This window comes from Haemorhous mexicanus, chromosome 15, assembly GCF_027477595.1.
Source record: "Haemorhous mexicanus isolate bHaeMex1 chromosome 15, bHaeMex1.pri, whole genome shotgun sequence".
In the NCBI taxonomy this organism is placed as follows: domain Eukaryota; kingdom Metazoa; phylum Chordata; class Aves; order Passeriformes; family Fringillidae; genus Haemorhous; species Haemorhous mexicanus.
Genome location: NC_082355.1, coordinates 10,192,912 through 10,211,504, shown reverse-complemented (window position 1 = coordinate 10,211,504; position 18,593 = coordinate 10,192,912). Strand labels below are relative to the sequence as shown.

The following is an 18,593-nucleotide window of genomic DNA, read 5'->3' as shown; positions in this document are numbered from 1 at the left end:
CAGCCTCTTGCTGCCTCAGCCTCACAGAAGAAAAAAACCACAAAAACAACAACAAAAAAATATTTGCCCAAATGACAATTTACCCTTGGACCTGACCTTCTTTGCTTATGCAGTAAACCCTTGGTAGTTACAACCTCTTCCCAACATATGGGATGCCTGAAACAATTCAGGAAGCTGCTGGAAGGGAACAGGGAATGCATTAACCCATTGAACAGGAGAGTGCCACCTGCTTCACATTCTATCAAGACAGATGAGGAAGGCAACTGCCTGATCCAGAAAACATCTGCTGAACAAAATCAAAACTAATGATAACCAGAATGAGCTCTTTGATGGCCAATTCTCCCCCAGCTGCCAGGAGCCATCAAAGAGCCACTCCTGGCAGCAGCCAATTGTTTCTGGGGCAGCAGAGTGCCCAGGAGCAGGAGCTGAGCTCAGAGCATCTTTGGGTGGAGCTGTGCTGGGCAGAGCACGGAGAGCCTCAGCTACACCTTCTTCTCCCTGAAATTGTCCAGGGTTTGAGTTTACCATAGAATGTTTTGGGATGGAAAAGACCTTTAAATTCATCCAGCTCCAACCCCCTGCCATACCTTCCACCAGACCAGGGTGCTCCAAGCCCCATCCAGCCTGGCCTCGAACACTCCAGGGATGGGGCAGCCACAGCTTCTCTGGGCAACCTGTGCCAGGGCCTCACCACCCTCACAGGGAAGAACTGCTTCCTAATATCTAATTTAAATTGTCTTCCTTCAGCTTAAAGCCATTTAGATGCCCTGCCAGCACCCAAACCTTGACATGCACACCCAACACCATAATGAAATTCTGTGCTAAAAGAGCAGGTTTTTTGGGGGAAAAAAAAAATTCTGCAATTTGCAACACTAAGAACTGTCAGACAAGCACCAGGCACAGACTGCTGGAAAACCCATAGCAGCACAACCTTTCAAGTGTGTGAAGTCATGCTTATTTTAAAAAGTTACTGCAAGAATACTCAACACCAACACACATACTGAAAGAAAACCAGTTTTCCTACCTTTTCTTCTTGTAACTTCAAACCTTCTGGAGTCCTATAAGGAAAAAGAGAATTTTTTGTGGTGTTTTTTATTAAATGCAAGAATTGTTCAAAGGCAGGATGAACAAAACCCCCCTAAAAACATGAATTACTGACCCAGGGAAGCATCTATGAAGCTTAATACAATAACTGAGGAGCAATTACAAGCACACATTTCAGTTTGTCCACAGATATTTAATGGATAAATATAACACCTAAAATGACTCATCACTGTGTGATAAATTGCATTGTAAAGCACAACATTTGTCTTGAAAATTGATTTTTTTTTCCCTCTATTTATGTTAAAAGAGAGCAGTTAGGAGGGTTATTATTACCACACCAAAGATTTGGGGTTGAGGAAGAAGAAATCATTACAGATATTTTTAGCAGAGACTTCTTCAAATATCTGAATAATTTCAAAGCCACTGGACTACTCATGCTGAAAGCTGAGTGCTCATTTCAATCCATGCACACCTACAAAATATTTTTGCATATAATTTCTTTTGCAAATCATTATAACCACATCTAATATAGAACCTTGTTTTAAAACAACACTGTTTCTAAAGGTATTGCATTCCCAGGCAGCACTATCTCCTTATACTAATGGTGAGACTTCAGAGGAATAAATATTTAATTCCACACAGTAACACTATTTATGGGTTAATTACAAATACGTCCATATTTCCACCATTGGAGTTATTTCTTGCAGCCAGTATTAGAACTAGAGGAATTGTGGAGACCATCTGGAGTGCCTCTGCAGTGGAGCCAGGCTGAGAGAGGTGGGGCTGTTCAGCCTGGAGAAGAGAGGCTCTGGGCACCACAGGCTGCCATGCTGCAGGTCCCCATTGACTGCCATAGAAATGCCTCTTTCTGCCTCCTGCCCCCTCCCAGAACCTTCTGGAAAGTCCCAGGGCAGGACAGAGCCACAGCTGAGGTCTCCTCCAGCCCAGGGGCCACCTCACATCACACCACACATGTCCTGCCCAAACATGGGGACAGTTTATCCTGTCCTTTGTCATCCCTTGTGCAGGCAGCAGATGCTGCTTTTCCTTCCTTCACACAACCAAAGCTGCCTTCCTCAAAACCACATCAGAGAAGGATCAGAATACCGGAAGTTGTCTCCTTAGCACCCTTCCAGTCAGCTGAAGGGGATAATAAAAAAAAAAAAAAAAAAAAAGGATATTTGCTTATAAAAATACTGTCATTATTCCCTGCAGGATACCACCTCAGTGATCCTGAGCAATAGATAAAATAGCATTCAGTATTAATACAGACTTCAAAGAATTTATCCTCTTTATGTAGCAGAGCTTTGAGCTGTGCAGGCAGTTATACTCCAGGGACCTCTCTGAGCTTTTCAAAATATTAGTTTGAGAGGTGGGGCATGGGATAAAAAAACTCAGCTACAGCTGCTATCATTAGGCCTGTGTACATGCAATATATGCAAAAGAGAAGAATACTTTTAAAGTTCCCCAGAGTCTCTCACACTAACAAGCTGTTTGAATTCTCTGCAGTTCAAAAGCTTAGAAATACTAAAACTAATTACAGCTATTATATTGATCAAAAGGAAATAGACTATCAAGGCTCTATTAAACAAACATCCAAGTCTCATCTCACTTTCATAAAATGCCCTTTTGTTATTTCCATGTCTGCACAGACATCATGAAAGACAAAGGATGGTCTTCAAAGTTTCCCTTCTTTTATTCTGCTCCCCCTATAATTGTAAGCTCTGATGAATATAAACTATCAAAAAGAAAACAGATGCGGGGTTCAGAAGAAAAGCTTGTTAGAACTGCAGTGGGAGAACATTAGGTCAGGGTGCAAGCCATCACTTCTTGTTCCTGGGAAAACAGCAGCACTTGGTGTGTCCCCCAAAACATCCCTTCCCCAGGGAAGCCTCCAATGACACTGAGATTTCAGGAGGGTAGACAAAAAAAATGGAAAAATGCCTGCCAGCCACAGCAGGGCTTAAAGTACAGTACAAAAAGGTAGCACCTCCAGGTAGACTTCTCTTGAAGATGATACTGATCTCAACTTAAAAAAAAAAAATCACATAGAGGTTTCAGAGGTTTTAATAGTGTTACCAGCAGAGAACCAAACTATTTTGATAAAAATGACACCAAAGTTCTTGAATGCATTGCCTGAGGAATACTTTTCTGCAGAAGCCATAAAGCAGATGGTTATAAATGAGACTTATTTCATGGGCACCATTTAATGACTGCAAATTCCTTTAACTAAAAATCTAATTTTATCAGAGCATAAATCATCTGCTTTGAAGGGAAAAAACTGTTTTGGATTTTCCATTCCTTCTAAAAAGCTTCTTCATGTGCTGCTTTAAATAGCATTTCATTAGTGCAATACAACAGTTTTATTTGTCGAGGTTCACTTTTAGTACCTATTTCCTACTTTTTAATGTTAGTCAATTGAGTACAGAGGTCCTTCTGTTCTGTATCTGAAGTGCCTAATCACTATGTGGAAATCAATGCAGTATGTTTGCTTCAGGATTGCCTTTCACCAGACATGTAGCTAAAGAAAAACTGCATCTCCAAAAGACCAAGCACCCCAGAGTCATCAAGTATGATAAATATTTCTACCTGGATTAGGAGGGGTGAAAATCAAAACCAAATAAGAGTTCAGTAGCTGCTGTCACACTGCTTCACTCCCCTGTGGCTGCAGTGTTGCACCAATGCCATTTGCCACTATTGGTTGTACCAACACCCGTGTGAACCTGAGGCCATTTAACAACTGCTTTGCACAAAGCCCTTTTCTGCTCTTACAGAAGGAATGCCAAGGCATAAGAGTTGGTTTATGTTATATCTTCTGATCAGTGATGAGTCATGGGTCCATGGATGAGCAGAGCACTAGTGATAAATCAAATTTTATTCATAACAAACATAGAGCATTGGGCAGTTCATTGTGCAGAGTTAAAACACAACAACACAGAGGGAATACACAACATGAAACAGTGCTTGGCAGCCAGTGTGCCACAAACAAGTTTTCCTGTGGTCATTAGCAATGGATGCAAGCAGCAAAAGCACTTTGGGGTTGTTTTGTACAGAATCACAGAATGGTTTGGGTTGGGAGGAACAATAAAGCTCATCTTGTTCCAAAGCCCCTGCCATAAGCAGGGACACCTTCCACTAGGTCTGTTCAACCTGGCCTGGAACACTTCTCAGGATGAATTCAGTATTAAGAGATTTTCACGTGGCTGTGCATTTCCCATCCCTGTTTGTTACTGGCCTCTGATCCCAATAGGAAATGATGCTGATCATGGATCACCAAAGCAGATGCCACAGAGATACCAACTGCCTCAAGCACACTAATCCATCAGATAACCCTGCAATGGTTTCAGTCTCTTGTCCTTTAATACTGATTTAGATATAGTAAAAATGCACCCCTTTTTATAACCAAAATTTATTATAGGGGACCTGGGAAAAAAAAAACCTCCAGAACTTAAAAAAAAAAAAAAAAAAAAAAAATAAACAAAACCCTACAACCAGCAGCAAAAAACAATAAAACAATTAATGCAGCGGAAGAAGAGATGCAGAAGAACAGTTAACACTCTAGAGCCCCAAGTTTCCTGCATTGCTGGCCTTACCAGACCCTTTGTGGGAGACAAGGCAGTGCAAGCAGATAAATCAAACCCAGTCCCTGCAGCTGGGCTCATGCTGAGTCTCACAATAAATCAAATATTACCTCTGCACACTCCAGGTCTCCAGGGACCTGCTCTCAGGATCAGCCTAACTGCTGTACAATTTCTAAATATACAGTCCTAACTCATTTACAAATTAATAAAGAAGTGGCTGTTCCTATTAATAGATTACCATGCCATGGATTTTTTTCCTCCCTTCAGAGACGTCTCCTTCTTAACTCCAGTGAAGGGTCATGCAAAGAAGACAGATTTAGAACAGATATTAGGAATGAATTCCTCCCTGTGAGGGTGGTGAGTCCCTGGCACACGGTACCCAGAAGAGCTGTGGCTGTCCCATCCCTGGAAGTGTCCAAAGCCAGGTTGGACAGGGCTTGGAGCAGCCTGGGATAGGGGAAGGCATCCCTGCCTATGGCAGGGGGTAGAATTAGACAAGTTTTGACCCAAACCCAAACCATTCTATGAAATGACACTCAGTACAGGGCTGCTGGCACACTCTGCATGGGGACTGGAGTATCAGCACAGTATATGACTCATACACAGCTTAGTTTGACAATCAGCATTTTCTCCTTTTTCTTTTTTTTTTCTTTTTTTTTTTTTTGATCAGGCATGAGGAAAAAATAGATCACATGCTGCTGTTTGGAGAAAGCTTGCTATCAGTGTAGACACTGGCAATTTAGATTTGTACTGTCTGGTATGAACACAGAGGAACTCTGATGTCTCACATCACACAGCATCATCTGCTCATCCATACGGTAGCTAATTGAGATAATTACTGCATCTCTGATTTTACTCACTATTAGTTCTGGACTCCAGATGAGAAACCCAGGTATTGCTCCATAAATTTCTACATTTTGATGGGGAAGCTCATGGGATAGCTGCTTTTATAAATCCCAAATTTGTGGATATACTCTTTCTAATCTAAAAACTGAGAATTCTCCTGCTTGGTGGTCAAAAGTAGTTCAAGTAAAACTGTCTTCCTTTAAAAACTTATGCTACAACCTTTGTTTCAAAGTGAGAATATGCTACATTTGGTAAATAAAAATTGCTCAACATTTAGTCTTTTAAGGCTGAGTGGCTTCTGAACAGAATATCAGAAAGTTTAACCCTCTGTCACATCATAACCAAGTAAAGATTGCCTTCATTCCTTTTATTTTTGCAACATGATTTACTCTAGTCTTGTTCTCTTCTTTAGAATCATACCAGCATTTCCCCATCTCACTATGATTTTTCACAGTTGCTCAGCTGTGACATGAGAAAAACTTCCTGAAATTTGATTCCTGATTCAGTGAGTGCCACAGCTCAGCCCAGAGCCAGGCACCACGAGCCCACATCCCTCTGCTCCCAGAGACAGCATCCAAGCACCCCCAACCCAAGGTCATGAACATCCAATGTACCTCAAACTGCTCCTTGCAGCAGCAGGGGACATGTTCTCTTGGCTGGAAGGTGACAGCCCCCAGGAAACTGGGCAGTGCAGGACCACAATGAGCTGTCACACACTGCATCCTGCCAGAAGTTTAAAAACACATAAAGGAAGCAGGATTTGTGTTCTGTAAGGGATGGCAAACAAGTGGGTTTCATCTTCAGAATGTGCTTTAGATGCATCTTGACAATGCCTGGCACTCACTATTGAGCCATAACCACTCATGTAAACCAAAATTCTTCTGATTTTCTGCTGTCATTCACGTGTACAGTACCTGACTTGTTCCAAACTTCACATTTTCTAGTACAAGTACAAGAGATATAACATTTATTAAGCCCTGTGAGTACAAAGAACAAAGTAGAGAGGGAGGTTGGGGATGCAGAGGAAGGACCTCAACACACCTAATATAAATATTATCAAAACATTTCACAGCACCCTGAGCTGCAGATGCTCTGGTAACCAGCACTCAGAGCAAAAGCTTCTCATTTCCACAGGGATAAGATGCCTGTTAAGATTTAGGATGCTCTACAAAAAAGCAATTACTGCTTGTTAGAGATACTACATAAAGGCAGGTCACAAGGAGTGAACTATCACTACATACCAAAGTCATAGAAAAATAAGCTTAAGTCTTGTCTCACTGTACTTTCATTAATGCTTGAAGCACAGTATAGATTTAAATTCAAACCTAATTCTTTTCTTCCTTTCTCCAAACTGAAAAGCAGGAAGAACACTCAAATGGTAGACAATACATTACTATTATTAACAGGTAAAATAAATACCAGGATATTAGATCTTCAACTGTATATAAAATTTACACACTGTGCCTGTTTTATTGCAAGCTCATCCTCTGAAATTGTGTCTGTATTTGTATTAGAAGCAGAAAGCCTTTATCAAAAAAAGCCTTTGCAATTTTTTACCTTACTTCAGAAAAAAATCCCTTCCTAGTCTGTCAGATTAGGAAACATGACTTTGCTGGGGGAAGGAGCCCAAAATCATCCCTATGAATCCCTTGCTGCCCAGAATAACCCACTGTCATCTTCAGATGCAGCAGTAAATGATGCAGCATTTAAGGATCTGAATATAACTAGAAATATCAGCAATAATTGATACTCTGAGACAAACACAATTGAGGCTTGTGAGTAGACCCCAGAGAAAGGCTTTATTCTGGGCATGAAGGCACTGAAGGGCTGGTCTGATCCAGCTGTTTGCCATACATTTATACTTGGAGATTTTGAGCAGTTCAGGTGCCACAGAACCACAGAATGGTTTAAATTCAAAGGGACCTTAAAGATCATTAAATTCCAACCCCCTACCAGGGGCAGGAACACCTTCCACTAGAGCAGGCTGCACAGAGCCCATCCAACCTGGCCTTGAACACTTCCAGGGGTGGGAATCTATGTTCTCCTTCAAGTAACCATTAATGAACAAAAACAATGGATAGCCAACAGAGGCAATACCTGCCAAATGCCAGCAAGAATAAAGTTATGGTGCCTTGAAAAATGAGCACATGGAGCATCACCTGTGAGCTCTGTGCAGAGGAGCTTCCCCAGGGACCCAGCTCTTCTCCCCACAGGAGTGTGGGGGGCTCTGCACAGGTTCCTGAGACTCCTTAAGTAGGAGGATGGGTGGCAAAAATAGCACAGCATGAAAGGCAAATTAAAGCAATTAAGTATTTCTAGAAACCACAGAGCAGTTATGGTTCTGTAGCCCTAAAGAGACCACAGAATGCCTGCCAGCCTTTACTGTCACTGCTCAGGAGCTTGGTGACATCCAAATACTTCAAAATGCAGCACAAAACAACTCTCCATGTAGCACAAAACAGAATGATTTTCCTCTTTCACACTATCAAGCTAGGACAATATTATTCAAGCTACCCACCAGCAGTGCCCCAGAAAACATAACAGAGAATTTAAATTTCCAAAATGCAGCTCTGTGATAACTTGTGTTAAAGGAGCTCTGCTCCTGGAAGGGCTGATGAAGACCTGCAGCACTGCTCTGCTCATTTTAGGTTCACAAAAGGAGATGCAAGGTCTGCCCCAAGAACCATGGCAAAACCAGCTTGGCTTCAGCATGCACAGGAAATCAGCCTCTCACAGAGACACCAGGGAATGGGAGAAGCTGGCTGTTCCATTTCAGATGCTTTGCAAAATACCCCAGGAGGCTGAAAAAATCAGCCTGAGCTACTTAGTGCATGCTACCTAGTAGAGACTGAGCAGACTAGCACTGCTGGCTTTCCACCAGAACCTCCTGGCCAAATTCTCCTCCAAACCCAAACTCCAGGGTTATTTCAGATCCAGATTGTCTCTTTTCTGCTCATACTGGAAACTCTCTTTACTACCATTGGCAATGACTCAGAAAGCTGCATCTTTTGATAATTCCTTTCTAGATGGAAGAGGTGACCCCAGATCACATCACCTGGTGTGTCATGGACCACCCAAAGCCCTTCTAGCCAGCACAGAGCTGCCCATGAATTGCTGTCACCTCCAGAACATCCAGCTGGAACATGCAATCAGACTTGCTGAAGGCAGAGGCAAAAGCTTGTCCGAAAACAACACCCCAGAATGGTGAGCTCTCTAAGTCTGGTATTTCAGTATATATTCCATTGAATGGGATTTAATCTCATGATTAAATCCTATTCAGGGTCTAACCCTGAGAAGCTTCACCTAAGTCCACATGCAATGCCCAGAAGCCTCAAGAGCTTTCCAGCACCCCCGGGATCCAGCCTATGAGACATTTCACACAACACAGCAGAAGTCTCCAAAATTAATACAAACCAGGACTGTTGCAGCTTTCCAGTCAAACACTAATGCTGTATTTTTTATTTTTAATTAGGTTTTCTATTTTAGCTATTTCATTGAAATTGGAATTTCGTACTGCATATACATATTTATTAACTATTCTAATCAGGACTAAAAATACTCTGGAAAAGAAACCTCTTCTCAGGAACACCCATAAACTTGAGGGGTGAAAGGCTGTGCATCAAGAAAAACACACACCATTGTTATATTAGAGGGTTGGTTTCTGACCAGAAAGCCTTGTAGTCTTATTTTCTTTATTAAATTCAAAGCACAGCTGCAATAATTCTACCACATACCATGAAGAAATTGATTTAGCAATCTGAACATAAATTAAGCAATGTTTTTGATTCAGCAAACTTGTTCCTATGTAGATCAGAGCAAGTATTAGTGAAGGTCAGTGACCCATACCCACGTATTTGCTTTGATGAGGTTCACAGGAATTTTCTATCAGAGCAGACTTTAAAATTATTTGACCTGTAAATTAACATTTTACTCATTTTTAAAGCAGTTTTAGTGACTTGCTAGGAGCATTTCTAGTTGTGATTCAATATTTTTTAAATGCATGTTAATGGATCTATGTATTAATCAAACCATAAAATTTGGAACCTAACAAACTTCTCACAGATAAGGAGCTCCAAACTGAACAAAGCCCCATAATGCTAGAAGAGGATTTCAGGCGACTAGAAAGGTGTTATGCATAAACTGTTTTCTGAAGAAGAAAGTACCTGCTGTTTATTCTCAAAAGGTGATTATCTCAGTTTCACTGACCTATCTGAAAGCTATGCTCAGAGCTTTCATATTAATTTTGGTGTTTGGTGCCACACTGTATAAACACTATTTCTTGTGGAAACAAGTTTTCTGTACAGAAACTTTTTTCAAAAATCTGATTTATAACTTACATTTCTTGAATCTATTTTAACAGCATTCTTTGTAAATTCATAATTTTAATATTCATACTCGGTAAATTCTGTGCAAACCTGAGCAAATACATTTTTAACTGAGATCCTTCCACCTCAAGCAAGATCAAGTAATTGGTACAATAACATTATGATCTTTAGAGAAAGATCAAATGAATTAATGTCTTTCAAATAATATAATAATTCTATGATTTATGTTAAAGTAAATTGAGTAATGAATTTAATTCCTCAGAGCAACTTTCTTAAAAAAATCAAAACCAATGTGCATTGGTAAAGAATGAGACTTTTTTTAACTACACAAGCATGCAAACTATTTAATAATTTTTAAGAAAAAAGCAAAATTGATCTGCAAGAACAGGTTTAACAAAGTGCCAGTGTACTACCTGAGCCTACACAGCAGCAAAATAATAGTGGAGGTGTGGAAGGGAGCTGTTGCTCACTTTTACAGAACAGAGGGTGGTCCCTCAAGGACAAAAGACACCTGAAACAGACCTCAGAGCTGCAGAACATCCAACACCATAGAAATTACTGTTGAGCCCTGCTAAGCAGCAACAAGCACTTTTTTAATTGGCTTAAACTATAATGCAGATAACTGGTTATCTGTAGACAGAGTGTGACTGGGAGAAATGGGATCCTTCAACTACAACCAAATCCCAAGGCTTAAATAGATCCAATTGCAACATGAATCCATCAAGGGCTTATCATTAGCCTGGCACTGACTGATGTGTCTGCCAGCACATAAGTGTTCAAGGCAATGGCAGCTAAAAAATAGCCAAGTGTCCTTTTTCTGTCCTTCTGCACCATCTCTCACTTTCAGACATTTGAGCAACCATTTAGGGAACATACAGGAACTAATTAAACAGCTAAAATTGTTTCAGCATTCATTCATCATTTACAGCTCAACAAAGTCACAGTTCTAGATTTTTGTGGCTTTATTCACACGTCTCAGCCCGAGACTTGTGAAAATCTGAGTGTACATCTGTGCCATGAGCAGTGCTGAGCTCTGGCTCAGACATCCAGTGTCCGTAGGGACAGCTGCTCTGACACTGCTGGGACAGGGACTGCTCTGGGGACACCCCTGCGACAGCAGCCAACACTGTCACCTTCAGCACTGGAAACAGGCTCAGCTGCTTCTGTACTCCCTGAGCCCAGGACTGAGCCCTGCCCCAGCAAATGGGCACTGGGGGAAGGAGATCACTGCTGGCTACAGCCACTGCTCCCTGCTCTCTTTTCTATTCCTCTGTGCTTCAGAAAGGTGTCACATCAGGAAGTCTGGAGGGAAAGACTTTGGGCAGTAATTTTGCTGATTCTCTCAGAACCACCTATGGTTCAGCTTTCCTTCAAAAGAGATTTTTTTAGGTTTCACCTAAATGTCCACTGATCCAAGTGAAGAGCCAGGACAGTTTGCTTGTTAAATTTAGCTTCACTGATGTCAGCAGCCCCAGAACACAGCACACTGTGAAGTCTTAGGGGCAAAGACAGCATCTCCACAACAGCCAGATGCACAATTTCACTTCCAGATGATGTCAATGTACCCAATAAGAGTAAGAGTTTGTTTCACTGTTTTTCCCCAACCTCCTCAGGAGGTGTTTAATACAAACATACATGGATAAGCCCACACTTGTTTTCTGTTTGCAATATGGAGAGCCTGCCCACAGCCCAAGAACAGAAAGCCAAGAGCAGCTGCAGCAGCTGGTGTACATTACCTCTTGATGCAACCTCCCCACATCTGAATACAGGCTCCTGCTCTGGTCCACATCCATCCATCCCCTTGTGACCAGTGGGAAAACCCCCAGCAGTACAAGAGAGCACCAAAAGCTCCTTGATGTCATCATTTCAAGTCTGTTAAAAAAACAAAACAAAAAAGGAACAGTTATAGAACATTCATCTTGCAACAAAACCCAGCTCAGGTTTGGTAACACAGAGACTTCAGCTGACAGTGTCTGTCCACACTCGGTGCCTACAGAGCTCTACAGTCTCCAGTGTACTGGCAATGAATCCCCATATTGAAATAGTTTTACCCCAGAACTGTCTTCCTCAGGACATGCTGATCCCAGCCTGCTGCCACACAGCACCTGCAGAACCAGAGTCCTGGGATTTCTGTAACTACTGTGGCCAAAAGCAAACCACATCAAAACATGGTCTTGTGGCACTGCAGAGGCCAAAGGGTGGATTTTATCCCTTCTCCAGAGCCCCCAGCAGCACAGGGTCACTCACAGTCAGGGACTCACACCTGCACCCTCAGCAGATTTTGAGGAAAATGCCAGACACACACCTTTGCTTCTCTGACTGCTGATGGCCCTCAGCAATGTGGCAGAAAATAATATCATTATTCCTCTCTGACTCAGGGGGACACTGCCTTGAGCAGACACAGCCACTGGCAGCCCCCTTGGCTACACAATCAGCTGTGTAGGGTGTGCCAGGGCTGACAGCTGACACCAGCACACAGGGACAGTCTTCATCCTCCCGATGAGGGTACCTGCCCAGATGGTCACCAAACACACCTAAACTTGAAAGACACAAAACAAACCCTGTGCTGAAGAAGGCTGATGTGTTTCTCCAGCCATGACAGAGGTGAGTCCTACCTGGGTCTGATTTCTGCACTCATATTTCTCTGTCCCAAGCAGAGACATTTCCAATCCCTCCCACACTCGCACCACTCAGGAGCAGCACCATTTCCCTGGCAAAAGCCCACCACAGCCCCACATCATCACTGGGGAAATGGAGGGATTCCCACTAAATCTGCATGCACTTGGAGCAGTGGTTCTTGTCTCGTGTAGTTTTTTAATGAATTTGGAAAGAACACCAATGCAGCTACCCAAAGTGGAGTCAGAAGGAACTTCTGTGTTTCACACACCACAACTCTGTGCTGGTTGGTGGAGAAAACTCAACCAGGAGCTGTGCTTCCTCCATGACAATAACACAAGATTGTGTCATTACTTCCGACAATTAAAATACCAAAGAAATATTCAGGCCTGGAACCACTTCTAAGATGGCTGAGGAAGGCTAAAATGGACCCATTAATGAAGCATAATGACCCTTAATGAAGAGACAGCATTTCTACAGGCTGCTGCCCGGCTGGAGCCATACACATCAACAAGGAGGGTTACCTGCTAATGGCAAAACCCAGCCAAGCTGAATTAACTCACCATGACATACCTTGTCTTGACAAGACTCATTTTACAGTGTTTTCATACCATATATTTGCCACAGGGTACATCCAAGCCTTGGTGCATCACTCCTAATTTTAGAGCCGTGGCCATTTACACTAGCAGTGACAACCTTAGGTATTTTGTTTGCTCAGACACTCCATCACTAGACTGAGCACAGCAAACAGGACCAACAGAGCTCAGGCAATACCTTTTCTTGGCACTAATGTAAACACACTGAATGAACAGCATTCAGGATGAAATCAAAATTTATTAGTCTTTCTAAATTCCAATTATGAACCTCAGATGTAATGTTACTGAGGCTACAAATAAATATTTAATAAACCAAAGTCACTGCATCAATAAGAGACAAGTACATTGTTACTTTATGAATTGCTCTTGCACAGCAACATTGTTCCTCACAGGATTTTGGGTTTTTTTCCTGTAATAGAGGTATTTTGTGTGCTCAGTTGATTCCATCACAACAAATAACATAGCAGTTCTAGGGACCTCTGAATCATATCCTGCTTGAAATTACAATCCTGGAGCAAAACAGGGAAATCACTAGTTTAATGTATATTTAGTAAACAACTGACAGAAAGCATGAAGGTATTTGGATTAGGATCTGTAACACTGAAAGGGCAAACTCTACCTGATAGAAACTCTGGTTGCTTTATACATAGAATTTCTAGAACATCTTTACTCAGTTTAGAAATCGCTTATTTTTATTGCATGCTGACAGCACACTAATTGCTCTCAGTCACAGTAAGAGGAGGACACATTAATACACATTATATATCTTAATAGCCTCAATCAAGCAACAAATATGTACCATAAATATTAACAGAGAGCTTACTCTGGAGTCACACAGCATTTTCATGTCACTTGGCATCCTAAACCAGAGCTCAGCACCGCCTTACCCTGAGCCAAAGGGAAGGCTCCTTGCAGAACCCAGTCTGCAGCTACAACATACAATACAGCTATCAGACTGCAGGTTAAAAGTTCTCAGAAGTCAACAGAAAAATTCAAATTGATTGAATAGATCCAGACCACCACTGTAAGCTCAGGCAAGTTTTACTATCCATTTCCTCCTCCTCGCTCGAGGGAGGGACAGATTTGCTGGATTTGAGCTTGTATGGAGATCACTGTCCAGAGAAATCAAAGCTTGCATGTGGAAATGTCTGCAAAAAACAAGCAGTTGTACTCAAACAATAAATATTGGCCCTTGTGATAAAGAATACACATAAAGAATACTATGCAAAGCCAAAAACTTTACCTGAAGGTTATGGTTTCCTCCTCTGAGCTAGAGCAGCCTTCCAGCCTTCTTTGCAGCTGGCACTGCTTAGCAGGAATCACACCACAAATGCAGCAGCACCAGGCTATGCACAGTCATCTGAAGCAGCTCAAACACGAAGGCAACAGCAAAACACCCATTCCAAGGCCAGATGGGTCTGGGCCCGCACCAACACACAGGGAGAGCCTCGAATTTACAGCAAATGGCTGCAGTGTCTCCAGTAGAAGAACAGCAAGCAGATGCCAGCCAAAGACAAGCACAGGCTTTAGGGTACAGGCTTGGGAGCTACTCAAGCAAAAAGGGTCACCTTGAAAAACAACAGGGACTGAGCATCTTGGCCATTTCAGTGGAGAACAGCACAAACTGTTTAATGCATTTCTGTGACAGGCAACAACCACATCCTGCAGTGATCCCACAACTTTTTCCTCCTAAACACAAAAACTTTACAAATTCAATTACGGTGACCACAATGAAATTAAAAAAATTGCCAAAAGCAGTTATTGGTTTTGTTTCAGGGCTACTTAAATCGTAGCTTATTTGAGAAATTACTGCTTTGCAATAGCTTTCAATAATTTCCAACAAGCCTCACATCAGAAAGAGACTGAACTTAATTACCTGAAGTTCTGACTGTTGCTATAGCAAAAAGAAAGCATCTGGACATAACTATTACCTCTATTCAAACTGATGCTATTAAAACCAGATAAGAATCTGGTCCTTAGTTCCTGCCATCAACCTTTCCAATTGCTCCAGCCTTATCTAAACAGCATTTCCACTGCAGATAAAATAATTTTGACATCCATAATTTCTTGTTAAGTGCTACACAACTAAGCTAAAAAATTAAGTAGAAAAGCCAATAGTTTCGGCAAGACATAATGAAACCGAATAATTATTTGTCTGCAGTTAAATGCTTAAAGTTTGGGTGCATTAAGAACTCATTGGAATCAGCTTTGATGTTTAAGTGCAAACAAGACTTTTCATTCGAGCGAAAGCTACTTAAAAATATTTCACTTGATTAAATTTTAATATTTCACTTGATTAAATTTCATTGACAAAATTTGATAAGATTTTATTTCATTGAAATTCTCCAAGACACTTGAATGCTCCAGAATAAATCTGGGGAGCATCAATCCAACACGGATGCAGGACTACCAAGAAACTCCTGAACCTCTCAGAGATTTCGCCTCGGTTTTCAAAGCCGGCCCCACGACACGTTTCAAAACCGCTTTTCTCCGAGGTGACACACGGAGCAGTCCCAGGGCATCCCTTCCTCGGGCGGCGTGCGGCCGGCACGGCGGGGCAGCCGGGCACCGCTCCCCGCGCTCGGACCAGCCCGGGCCGCCTCCGCCGGCGCCCGGCGCCACCCGGCGGCCAAGCCGGGAACCGCCGGCCCCACGCGCGACCGCGCCGAGACCCGCGCCCGGACCCGGACCCGAACCCGCGCCACCGACGGCGGCCCCGCCGTGCGAGCACTGCGGCACCGCGGCCCCCGCGTCCCCGGGGTGGCAGCGGCGTCCGCCCCATCCCACCCCACGGGCGAAACGTCCACGGTGCGAGACGCGAGGCACGGCGCAGGAGGTCCCCGCTCGCAGCCCGTCCCGCCCGCTCCACCGCTTCCCGGCCCCGCGGCGGGCACACACCTGTTACCTGGCCCGGCCCGCGGGGTGAGCGCTCGGCGGGGCGCGGCGGCACCGACAGACAGCCCGGCCCCCGAGCGCCCGGGGAGCGGACAGCGCAGGGAAGCGGCGCGGTGCCGCGGGCGGGGATGGGGACGCAGCGCGGGGCGAAGCGGAACCCACGGGGCGCTCCGGCCGCACTCACCTGGGGAGGAGCGGGAGCAGGAGCAGGAGCCGGGGCCGAGGCCGGGGCCGGGGCCGGTCGGAGCGGGGCGGAGCGGAGCGCGGCGGGGCCGGCGCGGGCAGTGCGCGGCGCGGGCCGGGCCGGCCCTATTTCTGCTCTCCGGGCCGGAGCCGCCTGACGTCAGCGCTGCATTTGCATATTCCGCCCAATCCCGGCACCTGTGCGGGTGGCGGGACCGCCCCGGGGGTGGGGGGCAGCGAGGCCGGGCACCGGGCGGGAGCATCCCGGCGGGAGCATCCCGGCGCCGTGCCAGGAGCACGGAGGGTCAGGGACACCGGGGGATGCTCGTGGGGCCGGTGGTACCTCGGGGTGCGGCCGCTGAGCCGCCCCTTGCTCTGACCGCCCCCCGCAGCTCCGTGCTCGGAGAGCTGCTGCGGGGCGATGCCTTCCCGGGCTGCCCGGAGCTGGGCAACACGGGACCGCTGGCCCCTCGCCATGTGGCCGTCAAACGGGGGAGACATCGTGGGACACCGGATTGTCTGCGGTGGGACGCCGTGACTTGCCACAGCAGGCACTGCACGGCATCGGGCTGTTCTGGAGGTGTGCCTTCTATTCCCACATAACCATGTCTATAAAGAGAGGCAAACATTAAAATTCATTCACTCTCCTCTCATCTCATTTAAAAAAACCCAATATAATAATTTCTTATCTAGCTTTTAACAAGGATGTTTGCACGAGCAGGAGGCATGGCAGGACCACAGAACCAGAATATGTGGGTATTTGTACCAAAGGCTGCAAGGAGGTTTAGGCAAAGGTGATGGAGCACTCAGAACTAGCAACAGGAGAGGAGCAGTCTAAACGACCTGATAAAACATGTCGAATTCTGTGTTTCTTCCTGTAAAGAATCTTACAGCCTGTAGAATTAGTTTGGATTTGCTCTTGACTTCGGCATGGAAAGGACAGGGTCCCCCTCATGGCTAGTAGACATGGGCTACTCTGGGAAACTGGGTCTAAGTCCAGGACAAAATGTGCTTAGTAAAAAATCATTCCACAAAATTCAGCACAAAGTTGCAGAAGTGGCTCTTTCATGACTAAATTTGGGGGAATTTATTTTTTATTTTCTCTGCAGGAAATAAGTGATCAGACTGGTGGGGAGTTCCTTCCCCACCAGCAGCTTGCCTGGGTGATATGCCTGGTTGGTTTTCCAGAACCTTTGTTTCTGGCCTGTTAAATCCAATACCACTAAAATATTTTCAGTGTTTGCAAATAAATGGAGGTTTTCTCCCAAACCATCACAAAGGCTCATAGGGATTTGGTTTTTTGTGGTTTCCTTCTTTAGGATGATATGAAATTGCAGATTTAAGGTTTGGATTTTAAAAAGAAATCACAAATGCAATTTAAAAAATGGAGTATCCACTGTGAATTGTGCCCGGGCAACATAAGAGAGGTCTTTGCAGAGTGTCCTGGAAGAAATGAGTCTGTATTTCATAGGTGCCCTATAGGTGTAAGACATCTGAGGTTTTAAAAAAATAACACTGAAATCTAATCAGCGACAAATAGGATATCTCTGGTGAGATCTTTTTTCTTTCCTGAGAGAAAAAAAATTGGAAATAATATCAGTGCAGACAATTCTTCCCCATTTCCTGAAGGGAAGGAAGAAAAGTCTCTCCACTTACCAGCATCATTTATTCTATGAAAATATGTCTGTGCTGTCAATTTGAAGTATTTACTAATCTCCCTGTATCTCTTCAAGTTGGACATAAATACAAGATGCATTAGTAGACATCTGAAGTATCTGCACAGCCTGTGTTTATTTATATCACACATGCTGGAGGATACAGAGTTCCTTCCCCACCAGCAGCTTGCCTGGGTGATATCTGCCACCTCACTTTTGTAGCAGGAGGAACATTTTGCTCATTTTACATCATCTGGTGCAGTTTTCAATGCACAGGCTGGGGCTGCTGTGTTTCTTCGGGAGGCTGGCAGCCAAGGCAGGTGGGAGAGTGAGCTGTGGGCAGTGCCATGAGCCTGCCAGGACCTCCCCGTGCCATAAGCTGTGTACCCCCAGTGAGGGGCTGTGGGGTCCTGTTGCCCTAATTTTTAAAGATTTTCTAAGCCTTTTGATGTTTACATTCTTGTAACGAACTTTCCCACACACTTTCAGTAAATAACTTATTGTTCTGCATTCTTTTATGGAGGAGGAGAAATTTGATGGACTGTTGGTTTGTCCAGTGTCATTGGAGAGGTGGCACTTTCACTCTCCAACCCACTGTCAATTTTGGAAATCTATAAATGTTGGAGTCAGAAAATAAAGTTCCCTTTTTTCACCTTGAGAGCAGTGGTGTGAGCATGTCATGTTGTTTTGTGTCCAGCGATGACAGAGTCACTCCCTGGAGCTCTAGAGGCTCACCACCTGCTTGTGAACATCTAAATAAGCACCCTGAGCATCTCAACAGCTAAATAAGGAATAAATTTGCCCTCCAAATTTACACAGTGTAAGTGTTGGACAACTTGACCCAACAAAGTA

General features: G+C 44.0%; 1 protein-coding gene across 1 annotated transcript in view; it reads right to left on the bottom strand.

The window, feature by feature from the left end:
- FSTL4 (follistatin like 4) overlaps positions 1–16,173 on the bottom strand; it is a 207,465-nt gene extending 191,292 nt beyond the window's left edge. Inside the window, exons 1-3 of the mRNA XM_059860265.1 lie at positions 16,088–16,173; positions 11,533–11,668; positions 1,025–1,058 (exon numbers count right to left, since the gene is read on the bottom strand). Coding sequence (XP_059716248.1) covers positions 1,025–1,058; positions 11,533–11,661 — 163 coding nt within the window. The 5' untranslated portion in view covers positions 11,662–11,668; positions 16,088–16,173. The remainder of the gene's footprint in view (positions 1–1,024; positions 1,059–11,532; positions 11,669–16,087) is intronic.
- Positions 16,174–18,593: the final 2,420 nt, after the last annotated feature.